The sequence below is a fragment of the Micropterus dolomieu genome, linkage group LG12 (genome assembly GCF_021292245.1).
Source record: "Micropterus dolomieu isolate WLL.071019.BEF.003 ecotype Adirondacks linkage group LG12, ASM2129224v1, whole genome shotgun sequence".
NCBI lineage: Eukaryota > Metazoa > Chordata > Actinopteri > Centrarchiformes > Centrarchidae > Micropterus > Micropterus dolomieu.
The window spans coordinates 8,377,480-8,395,968 of record NC_060161.1 but is presented as its reverse complement, the minus strand read 5'-3'; the positions used below and the strand labels follow the sequence as shown (position 1 = coordinate 8,395,968).

At 42.4% G+C, this 18,489-nt stretch overlaps 1 protein-coding gene across 1 annotated transcript in view; it reads left to right on the top strand.

The window, feature by feature from the left end:
- The window catches only part of LOC123980762, an 8,119-nt gene extending 982 nt beyond the window's left edge, over positions 1-7,137 (top strand). The window contains exon 2 of the mRNA XM_046065304.1: positions 6,722-7,137. Coding sequence (XP_045921260.1) covers positions 6,722-7,137 — 416 coding nt within the window. The remainder of the gene's footprint in view (positions 1-6,721) is intronic.
- The last annotated feature ends 11,352 nt before the right edge of the window (positions 7,138-18,489 follow it).

Below are 18,489 nucleotides of genomic sequence, written 5' to 3'. Positions count from 1 at the left end.
GAGTGGACTGGTTATAATGGGACAGAGGGGCAGAGTGGACTGGTTATAGTGGGACAGAGGGGCGGAGTGGACTGGTTATAATGGGGCAGAGGGGCGGAGTGGACTGGTTATAGTGGGGCAGAGGGGCAGAAGGGCCGAGTGGACTGGTTATAGCGGGGCAGAGGGGCAGAGTGGACTGGTTATAGTGGGGCAGAGGGGCCGAGTGGACTGGTTATAGTGGGACAGAGGGGCAGAGTGGACTGGTTATAATGGGGCAGAGGGGCGGAGTGGACTGGTTATAGTGGGGCAGAGGGGCAGAGTGGACTGGTTATAGTGGGACAGAGGGGCAGAGTGGACTGGTTATAGTGGGGCAGAGGGGCAGAGTGGACTGGTTATAGTGGGGCAGAGGGGTCGAGTGGACTGAGAATGAACGAGAGTTGAACGGCTCATAGAATGACTTTCAAAAAGGTGATTACAAAAACAAAATCATTGATTGTTGTAACTCACGTTTCAGATGATAGGTTCAGCAACCGACGCATTGCCCAACAACGCAGCATTGTGTAAGTGCACTAAGCAGTGAGTAGTGCAGTTTCTCTTTTGCTTTATCTGTGTATGTGTGCAGCAGCTGCTGTTTATATTGCTTAGTTTAATTTATTATTAATAATGTATGTAGCCTAATAATGCTTGTTGCACCCGCTGCGGTGTCCATGGACCTTCTTATTTTTAGGTAAGTAGGTTCATTGTGACAATATAACAAGTTATAGAGTGAAATTGAGCTTTGTAACTCCCTTCTGCTACCTAGCAGACAATATACATTAATACAGAAGCAATTATGAAAAATGGTAAACAGAAATAAACTACCATCAGTGGAGCAGTGTTGAGGATGAATTACAGTTTAAGAGTCTGATAGCTGATTTGTGTTTAATTGTCCAAGTTTTGTCTTCTCTGGTTAATTCTAGTGAGGATATACAAAGGAAGAAACTAGACAGATTTTTAGCTGTGATTTGGTATCACAGCACCCCTCTGTGGACAAAAAACACCATGCCCATAAGACTGGGTGTCTTCTGTTGAAGATTTTTATTTAGCCATGAAGTTTGAATATTCTGTATGCCTAGCTTGATAACTACTAAACACTAGGATAATGTTTAAGATGTTTATTAAAAGAAACAGTGAACTTTATATCACACCGTATCAGGGGCTCAGGCGAATTAACTGCAGATCTGACCGAGGGACAATGGGGCCTTGTATGGATTTTAACAAATTGTTGCTAGCACCTGCACTCAGGCCTGATCAAATACAGGACTAGACACATGAATACAATGGGCCTTTGCAAGTGGACTTCGAGCAGAACCATGGCTCAGGGTGGGCGGCCATCTGCCTCCACCGGTTGGGGGAGAGAGAGAGAGAGAGACAGAGAGCGAGATAGAGAGAGGAACAGAGAGAGAGAGGGAGGCAGCCTATACAATATACACACAGAGGGACAGACAGTAAAGGTGATGTTGCTGTAGACTAAATGAATAATGGTACAGATATTTACAGTAGTGTTAATGATAACAATCGTAATGTTAATGATTATAATTACAATAATAACAATAGGACTAGTAACAATAGTTGTAGCAGAGGGTGTCGAGCAGGATCACGGGGGCAGCAGGTGACCCGCAACCACAGATCCAGACTCCACAGCTCCAGAGCCAGAAACACCTGCAGGGAGTGATAGGAGGAGAGAGGAGAGGGACGAGAAAGCACAAGACTACCGGAAAGGGGAGAAGTTGTGTTAGTAACATGCAATAATGGGATGAGGTTGCATACAGAGGGAGAGAAAGTAGAGGAGAGAGGAGCTCAGTGCATCATAGGAAATCCCCCGGCAGTCTAGGCCTATAGCAGCATAACTAAGGGATGGTTCAGGACTCACCTGAGCCAGCCCTAACTATAAGCTTTATACATCCATCGTGTGACCGACGTTCAACGCTTACCATATGTAGGTCATGTGATGGTATCTGAACCAGTTCGATTCACTGAAAGAAGGCTGAGAAATGCGACTGAACAGCCCAGCAGCATGATGTACTGTAGGTCCCATGCCAATGCAGGAAGCAGCGTGTCTTTAATGCCATCATCCAGATGATAAGGATGTGAAGGTTGGGCTGGTGGATGGGCATGAGGGAGTTTGTGTCTCATTACAGACGTGCAATGAATGTTTGGAATACAATTGACAGTAATGACAATCTCTCCCACCTCACCTATTGTTTAGCTGCCTAACTTTGTGCAGATGGTTTTGCATAATCATCCATTATCAATGTTTTGGGTGATAGGATTGGACTGAAAGCTCAGAGCTAAAAAGTAGAGCTAGAAAAAAAGCTAGAAAGTAGATTATTTGAGATTATTTGTCACACAAACTAGTTCCAAGGTGGTCCAGTAGATGGCAGCACAGTTACATTGCAGATTAGTTTAGGTGGTACCTGTAAGCAGGGGTGATGAAGTGAGAGTAGAGGAACTAGGGATCCAGGGACCCAACCTAGGGAGGGCCCTCAAAAAGCCTGGTGGTAAAAGTTTGTTTCTCTCTGAGCACCGCCATCAGTGCAGTAACTGTGCTGATGCTGAGAACTTCAGGAACCAATTGTGTCATTTCAAAAGGAGTCAACCAGGAAAGACTGAGAGTGAGAAGGAAAACAGAGGCAGCACAGCAGTTGACATGTTGGCTGTGTGAAAATCATCACTCATCCACTACTCACTACTCACTCTCACTCCCTACTCTAGGGAGTTCTATGGAGAGGACTAGACCTATGTGAGCTCACCGGCAAAATGACAACACTTTCAGACCCTGCTCAGGTCATTCTTTCTGCACTGTTAATACATCATTGCACAATTAAAATGTGCCAGGTCAAAGGCTGGTGAACCATGTTTGTATCAGTGCAATGCATGATGGTATATACGGCTGGGTTAGTGGCCATCTGTTGTACACTACTTTTCACTGTGCATTCTGGGATACTTTGAGTCCACTATATGGGGTATAATTATTCTCAAAATGGCAAACAAGTGAGCAGTGAGTGATTTCAGACACAGCCATGTTTTCTTTTAGCAGTGTTTCAAAATGGTTAAATATTAGTAATTCTGGCATGTATGACCAGCTGCAAGTATTGCACAACATTATACCATTCTGAGAGGTCTCTAAGGTAATGCCTTTTGAAAGTTTATCAGTTTACTATTGATTAGGTTTATTCCTGATGAAAATAAATCTTCAGCAGCACCTGAGGTTTTACAACTTAGAGTTATTTAACAATAGGGTTAAGACCCGTTAATGTCTCTGACAGTTATTATGTAACATGACTCCCTGTAATAAGACCGTCGTGGAAATTGTATCTTCCTGGTGAGGGAAGTTGTTCCTCCGTATTCTTGTTCAAAATGTTTTTTATTGGCAATGTCCATTTTATAAAACATTTCTTCAACAATATGAACAATATGAAAATTAACATTCATAACATAAATATAAAATAATGCAAAAATAGTCCGTTTCTATCCAGCTGTTTTTAAACGTAATTCCAAAATGTGCATGAAAACATCTGGCTGAATCAGACCTCTGTCTTTCTGACCCTCACTCTTGGCATAATCTGTTGGTATAATATAACATAAACATGTTTCAATCATAGACTGTATATACAGGTGCTGGTCATATAATTAGAATATCATCAAAAAGTTGAGTTGTTTCAGTAATTCCATTCAAAAAGTGAAACTTGTATAATGTGTACATTCATTCCACACAGACTGTGTTCATTCCTTTTAATTTTGACCCCAAAATCAGTATCTCAGAAAATTAGAATATTGTGAAAAGGTTCAATATTGAAGACACCTGGTGCCACACTCTAATCAGCTAATTAACTCAAAACACCTGCAAAGGCCTTTAAATGGTCTCTCAGTCTAGTTCTGTAGGCTGCACAATCATGGGGAAGACTGCTGACTTGACAGCTGTCCAAAAGACGACCACTGACACCTTGCACAAGGAGGGCAAGACACAAAAGGTCATTGCTAAAGAGGCTGGCTGTTCAGAGCTCTGTGTCCAAGCACATTAATAGAGAGGCGAAGGGAAGGAAAAGATGTGGTAGAAAAAAGTCTACAAGCAATAGGGATAACCGCACCCTGGAGAGGATTGTGAAACAAATCCCATTCAAAAATCTGGGGGAGATTCACAAAGAGTGGACTGCAGCTGGAGTCAGAGCTTCAAGAACCACCACGCACAGACGTATGCAAGACATGGGTTTCAGCTGTCGCATTCCTTGTGTCAAGCCACTCTTGAACAAGACACAGCGTCAGAAGCGTCTCGTCTGGGCTAAAGACAAAAAGGACTGGACTGCTGCTGAGTGGTCCAAAGTTATGTTCTCTGATGAAAGTAAATGCCATGCATGGGGTGCCATGTCATCTGCTGGTGTTGGTCCACTGTGTTTTCTGAGGTCCAAGGTCAACGCAGCCGTCTACCAGGAAGTTTTAGAGCACTTCATGCTTCCTGCTGCTGATCAACTTTATGGAGATGCAGTTTTCATTTTCCAACAGGACTTGGCACCTGCACACAGTGCCAAAGCTACCAGTACCTGGTTTAAGGACCATGGTATCCCTGTTCTTAATTGGCCAGCAAACTGGCCTGACCTTAACCCTATAGAAAATCTATGGGGTATTGTGAAGAGGAAGATGCGATACGCCAGACCCAACAATGCAGAAGAGCTGAAGGCCACTATCAGAGCAACCTGGGCTCTCATAACACCTGAGCAGTGCCACAGACTGATGGACTCCATGCTACGCCGCATTGCTGCAGTAATTTAGGCAAAAGGAGCCCCAACTAAGTATTGAGTGCTGTACATGCTCGTACTTTTCAGTTGGCCAACATTTCTAAAAATCCTTTTTTTGTATTGGTCTTAAGTAATATTCTGATTTTCTGAGATACTGAATTTGGGATTTTCATTAGTTTTCAGTTTTAATCATCACAATTAAATGAAATAAACATTTGAAATATATCAGTCAGACTACAGACAACATCATAAGCATCTTACCTGGGCTAAGGAGAAACAGAACTGGACTGCTCAGTGGTCTGGAGGACGAGTGGAGAGGCACAGAATCTAAGTTGCTTGCAGTCCAGTGTGACGTTTCCACAGTCAGGGACGACCTGGGGTGCCATGTCATCTGCTGGTGTTGGGCCACTGTATTTTATCCAGTCCAGAGTCAATGCAGCGCCTCCCAGGAGATTTTAGAGCACTTCCTGCTTCCATCTGCAGACAAGCTTTATGGCATAGGTTTCATTTACACTGGGGACGTTGGGGACATGTCCCCATCACTTTTTAAAAGTATAATTTGTTAACAATGTTCTGAAAAATAGCTTGCAATGAGAAATGTTAAATGTTTGAATCGTCACCTGCCATCTGGATTGTGTTTCCCTTTAAATAAATAAAGGAATTTCCATAAATTGCTGCAGAAAAAGTCTCCAGAATGCGGAGAATTATGTGATTAATGCTCAGAATCTTCTGACCCCCAATCATATATTTCAGCATTGAATGTTTCTTCAAAATAATGTTGAAATATCTTCTTGTCTAGTTCTCGTGACCCCAATATTGTGCATCCTCGCGTCTCGTGAGTTAAGTGTATTGTCACGCTCCTTGTCCCCATCACCTTTCTCACACAAAGTGACGCCCTTGCTGTATGGAGATGCCGAAACCACTAGGAACTGTTTTTCTGACCATGGTGTTACTGTGCATGATTGGCCAACTCACCTGACCTGAACCCCGTAGAGAATCTACTGGGTGTTGTCAAGTGGAAAATGAGAGACACCAGACTAACAACACAGACGAGCTGAAGGCCGCTATCAAAGCAGCCTGGGCTTCATCACACATCAGCAGTGCTACAGGCTGATTGCCTCCATGGCACGCTGCACTGATGCAGTAATTCATGCAAAGGAGGCCCGACCAAGTACTGAGTGCATAAATAAACCTTTTTGTTTTATAACTTTTCAGGTCCACATTTCTGTATTGTACATTCTTCATTCTAATATAAAAAAACAATGAGCTCAAAGAGGCTTAAATGTCCTAGTGACATGGTATTAAAGGGTTTTAGTCTCTGTGCACCCACTTTTACTTTAACTTTGTAATTGTTTCCAGTGTGATGATGTTAAACAAAAATGTACAACCTAAAACAGATACTAGTTGGTATGTAAAGGCTTGAATTTGAAGTTAGTTAAAGGAGCATACTGGTGATTTTGGTGATCGTGTTTTAGCCCAAATTTTGTATCATCCATCACAGTGAATATCATATCTGCAGCACAAAGCATCTGCATTTTAGTCAGAATCAATAAGCACCCAAACTGCACTACCATGCAATGTTAATTGGGATGGTTGAGTCTAAGGAGGTAGAGCGGGTCACACACAAATCACAAGGTTGGCGGTTTGATCCCTGGCTCCTCCAGGCTGCATGGTGAAGTGTGTGAGCAAAATACTGAATTGTTGATGAGCACCTTTCATGGCAGCCTCTGCCATCAGTGTGTGAATGTGACTTGTAGTGTAAAGCGCACAGTCAATTTGACATAGTTTAAAAAAACAAACAGAACATGATGTGATCACACAGCATAAGATTAAAATGTCTGCTCACACATACACAAATTAATGGGAAAGAACAGAAAAACTTTATTTGTTATTGCAGGTATTATCTTTTAAAATTTGTAGTCTTAATGAACCCTCCCCTTTTCTTTTTTTTTCATTGGATCATCCAGGACCACAACACGCTCCTCCAGGGTGGATCTGGTTCAATGTCAGCAGCCTGAACCCCTCTATGCTGGGTGCAGAGCTGGTTCTGTTCAGGAAAATCCTCCACCCCCGTCCCATCAGTGTGACTATCACCCTGCACAGCGTCACAGCTGCACATGGCGCTCTGAAGGAAAGTCCCGCTCTCGAGGATAGGCTGCTGATCCTGGATCAGCGACCCTCATCTGGATTCGATGTGTTTGATGTGTCAGCTGTTCTGGCTGTGAAGCCTGTGGAGATGGTGGGCTTTCAGCTGAGATATACAGACGAGAGTGGGAGTCTGGTCCTTCATGAAGCCCTGACACAGAGTCTTTACTGTCTGAACAGAGGCTCTCTGAGTGAACCCTTACTGGTGCTTTACCAAGCACACCCCGTCCACATCTAACTGACCACATCTTTTTTATTTTTTTATTAAAATTAATAATTCACTGTTAATCCACCTCTGATATGGTGGATATTACGCTAAATGTTTCAGCACAAAATTAGCTAGGCGAGGTTAAAGCGTTGTAACTTTGACACAGACAAAAACTTAACTAAATTAAATCCACTGAAAACTTCTTTAGAACCTTTTTAATGTTTTTACTTTAGGTGTTTAGGAACTGATAACGGACATTTGGCATTACATTGCATTTCCTTCAGGTAATGTAGCTTTCACAGTTCAGCATCACTATCAGTGATGCACTATTACATTATATTGTATTAACTGTACCAGAACTGCACTTTTGTAACCATCTTTTATTTTGAAGGTTTCCACTGGAAGTGTTAGTGTAGTTGTCTCTGACTTGATAGGGACGGAGATGTGGGTAGTCATGTCACTTATGATCATGAGAGCACACTGCCCTTAACACAACATTTCACTGATGTAACAACAGTGTTGCTATCAGCTACTGTTATTGATAATATCTGTCAATCGATATCAACGTCTTAATTAGAAACAATACCGGTAAAATCAGCAGCTGTATAATTAATAAGACAAGTCAAATCTGGAGACTAATGTAGCCTGATGATAGATCCCCCTGTCAAAGCATTATTACACTTCCTGTGAAAACTTTCAGAGTAAATGTTGGCGAACAAAATAACGCAATTTGAAATGATCAAACGAAGAAAGACATTGCGAGTGTTCATTTCCCTGTAAGGGCCACATATTAAATAAAACTAGACATTCTTCAATGGCTATATATAAGTATAAATGGTCAGTTCATCCACATTACAAAAAAAACAAACACATTTTCTCATTCACTTCCAGCCATGCAGATCACTTTGGTTTAATTTGTCTGGGTTTTAAGACATCTGTCTCTCTGAGATGTCTGTATAACGTGTGTATTCATGATATAGGCTACACTTATTTATCAAACAATATGAATAGTTGTACCCTGTTATGTATTTTAATTAAGCAGCCCTGCAATAAACATGACCTTTGTGGATGCTTTGTTCATCTCCATGTACATGTGGGCGAACAAAGTGGTAAAACTTTCCTCAACTACAGGGCTTTATCAAAATCTAGTTTAAAAACCTTTATTATATTGTGTATGTATATTGTTCTTACATTGTGCCTAAATTAATTTGGTGTTTTATCAGATTACTGTTTGGTTTACAGGTTAAGTATAATAGGTCAATACTTAAAACATCTTATCTTAAAGAGCTCATAGTACCTTACTACCCCACCAGAGCACTGCGCTCCCAGAATGCAGGGTTACTTGTGGTTCCTAGATTCTCCAAAAGTAGACTAGGAGCCAGAGCGTTCAGCTATCAAGCTCCTCTCCTGTGGAACCAGGTTCCAGTTTGGGTTTAGGAGGCAGACACCATCTTCACATTTAAGAGTAGGCTTAAGACTTTCCTCTTTGATAAAGCTTATAGTTAGGGCTGGCTCAGGTGAGTCCTGAACCATCCCTTTGTTATGCTGCTATAGGCCTAGACTATGAGACCTTTCCTATGATGCACTGAGCTCCTCTCTCCTCTACTTCCTCTCCCTCTGTATGCAACCTCATCCCATTATTGCAACTTCTCCCCTTTCCGGTAGTCTTGTGCTTTCTCGTCCCTCTCCTCTCTCCTCCTATCACTTCCTGCAGGTTTTCTGGCTCTGGAGCTGTGGAGTCTGGATCTGTGGCTGTGGGTCACCTGCTGCCCCCGTGTTCCTGCTCGATACCCTCTGCTGCAATGACTATTGTTACTAGTCCTATTGTTATTATTGTTATTATAATCATTAACATTACGACTGTTACCATTAACACTACTATAAATATCTGTACCATTTTTCATTTAGTGTATAGCAACATCACCTTTACTGTCTGTACCTCTTTGTGTATATTGTGTAGGCTGCCTCCCTCCCCTCTCTCTCTCCTTCCATCCCTCTCTTTTTCTCTGTCTCTCTCCTTCTCTCTCTCTCTCTCTCTCGCTCTCTCTCTCCCTCTCTCTCCTTCACCCCAACCGGTCGAGGCAGATGGCCGCCCACCCTGAGCCATGGTTCTGCTCGAGGTTTCTGCCTCTTAAAAGGAAGTTTCCTTGCCTCTGTCGCCTAGTGCTTGCTCTTGGTGGGAACTGTTGGGCTTCTGTAAATAGCATCACAGAGTACGGTCTAGACCTGCTCTTTTATGAAAAGCGCTGTGAGATAACTTGTGTTGTGATTTGGTGCTATATAAATAAAATTTAATTGAATAATGTATTAGCCAAACAGTGCCTTTTTGACCACAGAATGTCTCTATATGGTTTGATAGAAGAAATGACGTTATATTTATTGTGTTGACTTGTTATTGCCACTATTTTTAAATATGCAATCCTCTGTTTTAATCCATCCATTGTTTTATGGTTTGTAGTATATTGAATCTCTTAAGAGCTGCTTGTCACTTATGCACATTTTAGAAGACATGGACGGTGATTGTAAATGTAATGGAAGACAGAATTCAGTGTATTAGCTATACACTTTAAAGCACTAGAAAAACGTTTGGCTTGTTACTGTTCAACAGTCAGTCAAGAATAAATCGTTACATTTATTGTTTGATGTCTCTCTGCAGTTATTTCTATTTATAAAATGTGTCAAGACTTTTAACATGCAGTAACTTTGGCCGTTATTTACTGTGATCTTTTTTTTCACAGTAAGTTACTGGTCAATTGCTGCCAGTTATTTACTGTGATTTGTTTCACAGTAAGTTACTTGTCAATTTCTGCCAGTTATTTACTGTGATTTCTTTTACATTAAGTTGCTTGTCAATTGCTGCCAGTTATTTTCTGTGATTTGTTTTACAGTAAGTTGATTGTCAATTGCTGGCAGTTATTTACTGTGATTTGTTTCATGTAGCGGGGCACAGAATGACGTCTCAAAGGCTCAATCTGGTGCTACACATTTAATGAAGATTTTTCTCTGCAATATGCAAAAATATCATTTTAGGTTAACAATCGCTACCGAGCGTTTTCTGTTTACCTCTTGTACACAGAGAATCTCATTATCTGACTTGTTCATCAAATAAACAATGACAAATGTTCAAAATGCACTTAAACTCTTCTGATAATTAGTAAGTAATTTGTGTCGTTCATTTCCATAAAGTTTGTCTTTGTTCAGTATAACACCAAAACCTATAATATTGACATGTAATATTCCACAAAACACATGAACCAGTGATAGCAACATGCTAACATTTGTACGAGCTACAGGGGCTCCCTCATTATCAAGGCTTTTAACTTACAGAATATCACAGAAATGATCCTGTTTGATGCTCCTCGCGTGGGTCATTGCGCCACACTCTCCCCCTCAATTTTTAAATGTCATCGGACATTTAGTGACAAAAGGTTATTGACACTTTACATACTGACTTTTCTAACTGAATAAAGATGGCATTATTCTTGAGCGGCACTTAATGTTCACATGTACTTCAGTACTCTTATTATCCATTTATCGTAATGTACACTCAAGTTAGCAGATACCATACATTCACAGTTTAAATAAACTCTAAATCTGTCCAGATCAACACTCAAGTGTAACAGGACTCATTTTCGGCCTCTGTTCTTTTAGTCTGTTACCAGTCTCTTTGGTTTACAATACAAGCCAATATGTTCCCCTGGAATCACCTCTTCCTTTTCCGTTGCTCAAATTCCAGCTTATTTTTCAGTGTCCATTTCACTGTGAACTGTTATCTCTCTGTCCCTTTAAAAGTGTCTTTATACCATGTGGTCTTAACTTGTTACCTCCATGCCTAGCACCATCCAAGGTCGCCACAATCCTTTGTAGTCTGGAAACATACTCACTTGAAGGTTCTTGACACCAACTTCCACCAGAGTTGGCTCGCCCAAAGCCCCATAGGTCAGCATTCTCGGTCGGCATCTCTCCCTCTGCGGGTGACAGGTGGCAGGTGGTGGCTCTGGGTCATCCACTTCTGATGCTAGTTCCTCTGATGACTCTTGTAAGCTCTCCCCAGGCTCCGCAGTATTGTCCTCACCATCGCCCCCTGCTGTGTTGTCCATGAAGTCTGCTTCCACACGGCCTTGTACTAGCTCTCTCTCTCTCCTCACCGGAACTGGTACGAATGGCTCAGCATCTGGGTTCATGCCTATAGCTCTCTGATTTGACTGCTGGTAGACTGGGAAGCGGCACACCAACTCACTGTCATCATTACTTTCGCTGTCTGAAGTCTCCACTTGTCTGTTTGTGTGATGTTATCTTGCTCTGGTTTGCGTCTTATTTCTCCTCTGTTCCTGTTTCAGGTCTGTCCCAGGATTTTCTATAGGCAGGCTGTCACATGGGAGTAGGAGGTTTCTATGTAGTACACGCTTCTTGCCCCCTCCTTCTGGTACTACCTCATACACTGGGCTATCCCTGTTTCTTCTCTCGACAACAACATGAACTTTGCTTTCCCAGTAAGACCGCAGTTTACCAGGACCTCCTCGTTCTGACAGGTTACGTACAAGCACTCGTCCACCTGGTTGAAGATCACCTCCGTGAATTCTTTTGTCATATCCTGTTTTACCTCTGGAAGCAGCCCGGGTAGCAGTTTTGGATGCAATCTTATAGGCTTGTTGCATTCTGGTCTGCCAGTTCTGAACATAGTCCGCATAACTTTCCTGTGTCTCACTTGGTTGTAGGTTGAAGAGCAGGTCTATTGGCAACCGGGGGGAGCGGCCATACAGCAGATAGTATGGAGAAAACCCTGTGACTCCACTGCGGGTGCAATTATATGCATGCACCATTTTGGGGAGTGAGCTTTTCCAGTCAGCCTTTTGTGTGTCTGTGAGTGTGCGAAGCATTAACAGTAGTAGAGTCCTGTTAAAGCGCTCTACCTGCCCGTTGCCTTGTGGATGATAACAGGTAGTGTGGGAGCCTCATACATTACAACATTTCTGCAGCTGGGCCATCAGCTGATTTTCAAACTCCCTGCCCATGCCATGGTGAATTTTCTCTGGGAACCCAAAGCGAAGGGCAAAATCATTGAATAGTCTCTCAACAACAGTTTTTGCAGATTTGGTTTTGGTTGCATAGGCCTGTGCAAAACGAGTAGAATGGTCCATTACTACTAGAATATACTCAAACCCTTGCTTACAGGCCTCTAAATGCAATAAGTCTATAGAGACTAGCTCAAATGGGCGTGTAGTCACAATTGGTACCCCCAGATGTCCCATTTCTTTGTGTAACTCTTGAAACACTGTTTGTTGATATTCTTTTGGTAGGACGAGCTGGCATTTATCTCCAGTTTTCCTGCAGAGGATACCATTATCCTTGATACACAGTCTTTGCCACTGCCTCAGTAAGGCTCTCACATCTGCAGGTTCAGTTTTCAGAGACTTTCTGGAAGGGCGCTGGTTGTTTCTTTTGTACTGTAGAACCTTACCAATGACAGGGTCTCTCTCTTGACTTCCTTTAATCTGCTCTCTTGTTAATGGTTTGGCCAAGGTGGGCAAACAGGTATCACTAACTAAGTGTAGTGCTTCTATGTCAGCTGTCATTACCCAGGCTGGTGGAGTGTCTTTCTGCAATGAAACCCCCTGGATCGATGCACTGATTACCTCCTGGTTCACTTCCTCGGTGCACTGCTCCATTAGTTCATTAATATCCAGTGGCATACGGGAGAGGCCGTCTGCATCAGCATTGTGCTTGCCAGGTCTGTACTTAATGGAAAAGTTGAAGTCTGCCAGCTGAGCAACCCACCTATGGCCTGTGGCATTAAGCTTAGCTGTAGAAAGGATGTAGTTTAGAGGGTTATTATCTGTATATACCATGAAGTGGGGGGCATGATACAAATAATCCCGAAAACGCTCACATATGGCCCATTTTAGTGCTAAGAATTCTAGCTTCACTGAGTGCAGGTGATAATTTTTCTCAGGTGGGGTCAGTGTTCTGGAGCCATATCCATTTACCACCATCTTGCCATTTTGTCTGATAAATATCGCTCCCAACCCCTCTTGGGATGCATCACAGTGGAGGATGAAAGGTTGTGTTTGATCTGGGTACCCCAGGATGGGAGGCTCAGTCAGCTTATCAATGAGAAAATACAGTGCATTTTGGTGGGTATGTGTCCAGTCAATGGGAGTGTTAGGTGGAAGGTTACCTTTATTTTTTATGGTGACAGGCTTCCTCATGCTCCTTGACTCCTCCGATAGCCTTTTCTCTGGGGTTATTGTGAGCAGCTGGTAGAGGGGCTTCGCTATTCTGGAGAAGTTTGGTATGTAAGCTCGGTAATAAGAGAGAAATCCAAGCATTTTTCTCAAATCTCCAACAGTCTTGGGCACCCTCTCCTTTAATGCTTGCACCAGGGCCACCTCAGCTGGGTCCATAGTGTAGCTGTTGCTGGACACCACACGACCCAAAAATCTCACCTTCTTTTTGAACACTTCACATTTGTTTGGACTGAGCTTCACTCCGTGTTTTTGGTATCTTTGCAGCACAGTTCTCATGTGGTGGACATGGTCCTCGAAGCTCGGGCTATGGACAAGATTATCATCGAGGTATGGTTGACACATGACATCTCTTAAGCCAACTAAGCACTCTTCCATGTTTCTTTGGAATTCTGCGGGGGCTGCACTCAAGCCAAATGGGATCCTAATCCACTGTTAGAAGCCCCAGGGTGTTATAAAAGCAGTCAGAGGCTTGCTCTCCGCATCCAGTAACCTTTGGTGATAAGCCTTCCCTTGATCTAACACTGAGAACCAAGAGCTGCCAGTGAGAGTCAAGCATGTCTTGGATTCGGGGGATGGGGTGGCGATCAGGGGATGACTTTCTATTCAATTCCCGGTAGTCACAACACAGTCTTAAAGTCCCATCTTTCTTTCTTACGCACACGACTGGTGATGCATATGGTGATCGTGACTGAGTTATCCAGTGTGTACTCCATTCTTTTAACTAGTCCCTCATTACGTCTTCCAGCCCTTGCGTTGTCCATATGACCTGCTGTATCCATGCAAAATAGTCCAGATCCAAACTGTGTCTGCAGAGCGCCCTTTCCATAGTTCAAAAGGTACTCTATTATACCCCTGTAAGGATATGTGTTTCATGATTGTGTCCCCCAACGATGTCAACCTGTGAAAATATTGTACATCCAGGGTAGTTGATAAAGGCCACTTCGTCTGCTTGATCCAGGTTTCTGCAGTTAGCTTTGGTGTCCAGAAATGTATTGTTTAGATCCATGTATTCCTCTGTACTAGCTGGAATGAAAAATTCAAGGGGTGCAGAGTCTGATATCGCTGCTAGAGGAGGGAATTCGACGTAGACGCATTTCTCAATACTTGTTTGTGTTAACAGCACCATCTAGCTCCGACTTAACGCACTCTTGTGACAGGCTATGTACCAACGACATTCTCATTAGAAAATGTCTCTTGTCTTCTGACGTTTTGTCGACTTGCTTCTCCTTGCTTGTTTATTTTTCTAGTCTTAGTATGGGTCTTCTTAGTTGTTGTTCGGCTACGCCTCTTTGGTAGGGAACTCCCTCTTTTCCCAGGAGGTCGTTTTATTGGTCAGGGGGCCATGGCCACTATACCCGACCCCTCTTGACGTCTGTTCATGAGGTTAGTAATAACATCCATAGCTATGTTTTTAGCAGCTGTCTTTAAATTAGGGGCAACAAATGTAAATCCTTTCTAGAGTAACGGGAATGCTAGTCTAAACAGACCCCTAAAGATACCCCCTAACCCTGCACCATACTGAGCACCGAGCCCACTGTATCCTGGTAAGTCATTCTCGTCATTACCATCCATATGCTCACAATGTGAGCATATGGATGGTACATTTTTGCTCCTTGTCTAATACTGATATTTTACGAAAGTTTACGGTCGAAAGTGTAGCTTTATTATAACTTTACCGTACGTAAAAGGGATATGTTGATTCTGATCTTTCTTGAGAGAAATCTCGATACTATCAATGTGTGTTTTGCAGAGCCTCAGGTATTTGTGATCATATGGTTGTTTGGCCCCGATATATGTACTATTCTTAAAAGAGGGATGTAACTATCCCCTACTGTTTGATGATCAACAGTATCGGTATAAACAAATATATTATACATCCCTACAGATCCCTGAGATCTAAATGTTGCAATTCCCTCGTGAGTTTTAAAAGTCACTCCAGGGATAAATCCCAACATTTGTAAAGTTTTCCTTGAAACGTTAATTCTACGTCTCTCGCTGGTAAAATGCTTACTCTGTTGCTAATATTGTTGTAATCAAGCTCAATGTGACCCATGTCGTTTTCAGATAAACAACTGTTTAGTTCAGCTATTATCTGTGACATTGTTGTATAGAATCTGTAGCAGGTCTACGTATGATTTTTAATAAACCTATGAAAATTAATATTCAGAAATAGTAACTCATAAATCCTCGTTCTCGGGCACCACCTAAAGATTTGCTGTCCACTTTAGGTCCTTGAGTATAGCTTGATAATTAAACGAATATTTGGTAATTCGATAGTCATTAATGGTTCAGTTATTCTAAAGTTGTTAATTTTAATCAATCAATCAGTCAGTCTCAAATCTGAGGACGAATCCTCTGTACAAGGACCCAGGATGCTAAACAACACACACACACAAATCACTATGATCAAGGTGAAATTTATTGACTAACTAAAGGGAGTACAATAGTGGGAGTAAATATGGGAATATTACAGGAATAACAGTCAAACATGAAACAAACCAGAAGGTAATGAACAGAATATGTAATAAGCCAAGATCAGTATACTAGGCTCGATGGGATTTCAGTTTGATATTGTAGAGGGAGAGTATTCTACGAGAATGAGGGAAGGAATGGTCGGAAATTATGTTGCAAATTTAGCTTGAATAACCTAGGGGTTTCTTAACTATAGATGAGGGCCAACTATAGGACACCAACGAGTCACAGAATGTGGTTTGTTTTGCCTTACTTTTGTCATAATTCCCTGTAGCAAAGGCTCACTGCCGGTTGGGCTCGTAGTTGTTGTCCGGCCAGGCTGGATTGGCACCCCAGCGGCGTCTCGAGTTGGGTTCAAACCAGTGGATTTGCTCTTGAGTCCTTTGCGGGAAAATGCTCGCAGCAACAGACGGCCAGCCCTGGCTTTGCACTCTGACTTTGTTTGGTGTCTCTATAGCTCAGCGGAACACACTCCAGACTCTGTCGTTGGAGCCGTGGCTTCGTTCAACTCGAGGTGAGAATTGAACGGGCTTCTGGGTTTCTGGGTCAAAAGTTGCTAAGAACGGTCGGATAACGTTAAAACAACAAAATCAAATAAGACATACATTCGCCGTAGGTTCGCAAGGCCCCAGGAATATAGGCTATTTAATGTTGCTGAGTTTAAACAAAGTCTGGGGAAAGTTTTGTCCAAGGCAACTACCAACCAAAAGCCAAAATCAAAGCTCCCTAAGAAAGCTTGCTAAGAAAAATGGGGATTCAAGAACATGAAGCTTTCTCAGATCGTCTGAAGGAAGTTTAAAGTACGAAAGAAAAAAAAGATCGGAATTTCAAAACTAAAGGAAGTTCACGGAAGCGTTATTACGAGAGGATACAAGAGTTTTAGTTTCAAGAGAGTGAGACAAAAGACGACAAGGTCTTTTATTCAATTCAATTCAATTTTATTTATATAGCGCCAAATCATAACAACAGTTATCTCACAGCGCTTTTCATAAAAGAGCAGGTCTAGACCATACTCAAGCCCAGCAATTCCCACCAAGAGCAAGCACCGACAGAGGCAAGGAAAAACTTCCTTTTAAGAGGCAGAAACCTCGAGCAGAACCATGGCTCGGGGTGGGCGGCCATCTGCCTCGACCGGTTGGGGGTGAAGTAGAGAGAGAGAGAGAGAGAGAGAGAGAGAGGAACAGAGAGAAAGAGAGAGAGGGATGGAAGGAGAGAGAGAGGGGAGGGAGGCAGCCTACACAATATACATACAGAGGTACAGACAGTAAAGGTGATGTTGCTATAGACTAAATGAAAAATGGTACAGATATTTATAGTAGTGTTAATGATAATAATCGTAATGTTAATGATTATAATAACAATAATAACAATAGGACTAATAACAATAATTGTAGCAAAGGGTGTCGAGCAGAAACACGGGAGCAGCAGGTGACTCGCAACCACAGATCCAGACTCCACAGCTCCAGAGCCAGAAACACCTGCAGGAAGTGATAGGAGGAGGTTGCATACAGAGGGAGAGAAAGTAGAGTAGAGAGGAGCTCAGTGCATCATGGGAAATCCCCCGGCAGTCTAGGCCTATAGCAGCATAACTAAGGGATGGTTCAGGACTCACCTGAGCCAGCCCTAACTATAAGCTTTATCAAAGAGGAAAGTCTTAAGCCTACTCTTAAATGTGGAGATGGTGTCTGCCTCCTGAACCCAAACTGGAACCTGGTTCCACAGGAGAGGAGCTTGATAGCTAAATGCTCTGGCTCCCATTCTACTTTTGGAGACTCTAGGAACCACAAGTATCCCTGCATTCTGGGAGCGCAGTGCTCTGGTGGGGTAGGAAGGTACTATGAGCTCTTTAAGATAAAATGGTGCCTGACCATTAAGAGCTTTGTATGTGAGAAGAATGGTTTTAAATTCTATTCTGGATTTTACTGGAAGCCAATGCAGAGAAGGTAAAACAGTAGATTTCACACCTGCATATTTATCCGCTGTCATTTGCACCATGGTATGCCATCCCGAGGTCATTCGTCTGACACATTCTGTCTGTTTTTCACATCTGTGTCACATATCATTGTTAACAGCTTCACACAACAGTGCTCTCATCTTTTACACGATGTATCTCTTTTTGACATAGTTTAGTATTTGTTGGGGGAGTCTTCTTTCTAGGAGCCATACTCATTGCAACAGGATCTATAATTAGGGCCCGAGCACGACCGTGTGAGGTCCCTATTGAATTTGCTCGGATTATATTTTTTTTTTTTTTTTTTTTTTTTTTTTTTTTTCTGCAAAGTAGGCCCAAATGACATGGCCTAAACATACTCGAAAACTCACCAAAATTTGCAAACATGTCAGAACCGGTGAAAAATTTCGTATTCTACAAGTTTCGCACATGGGCGTGGCAAAATGACTCGCTAGCGCCACCTTGAAAATTGGAAATGATTAGCCCCTCGTTCACGTTCAACCTACATGTACGAAATTTTCTGGGGACATGTATCGTATCCAGACGCACAAAAAAGCCTCAAGAACCCATAGCCTAAAGTCAACAGGAAGTCGGCCATTTTGAATTTTATGGCCATTTTTGGATGATTTACACACTTCGTACTTTAACGAACTCCTCCTAGGGATTTAGTCGGATCGACGTCAAATTTCTGCTGTGCCTTCTAAAGGCATT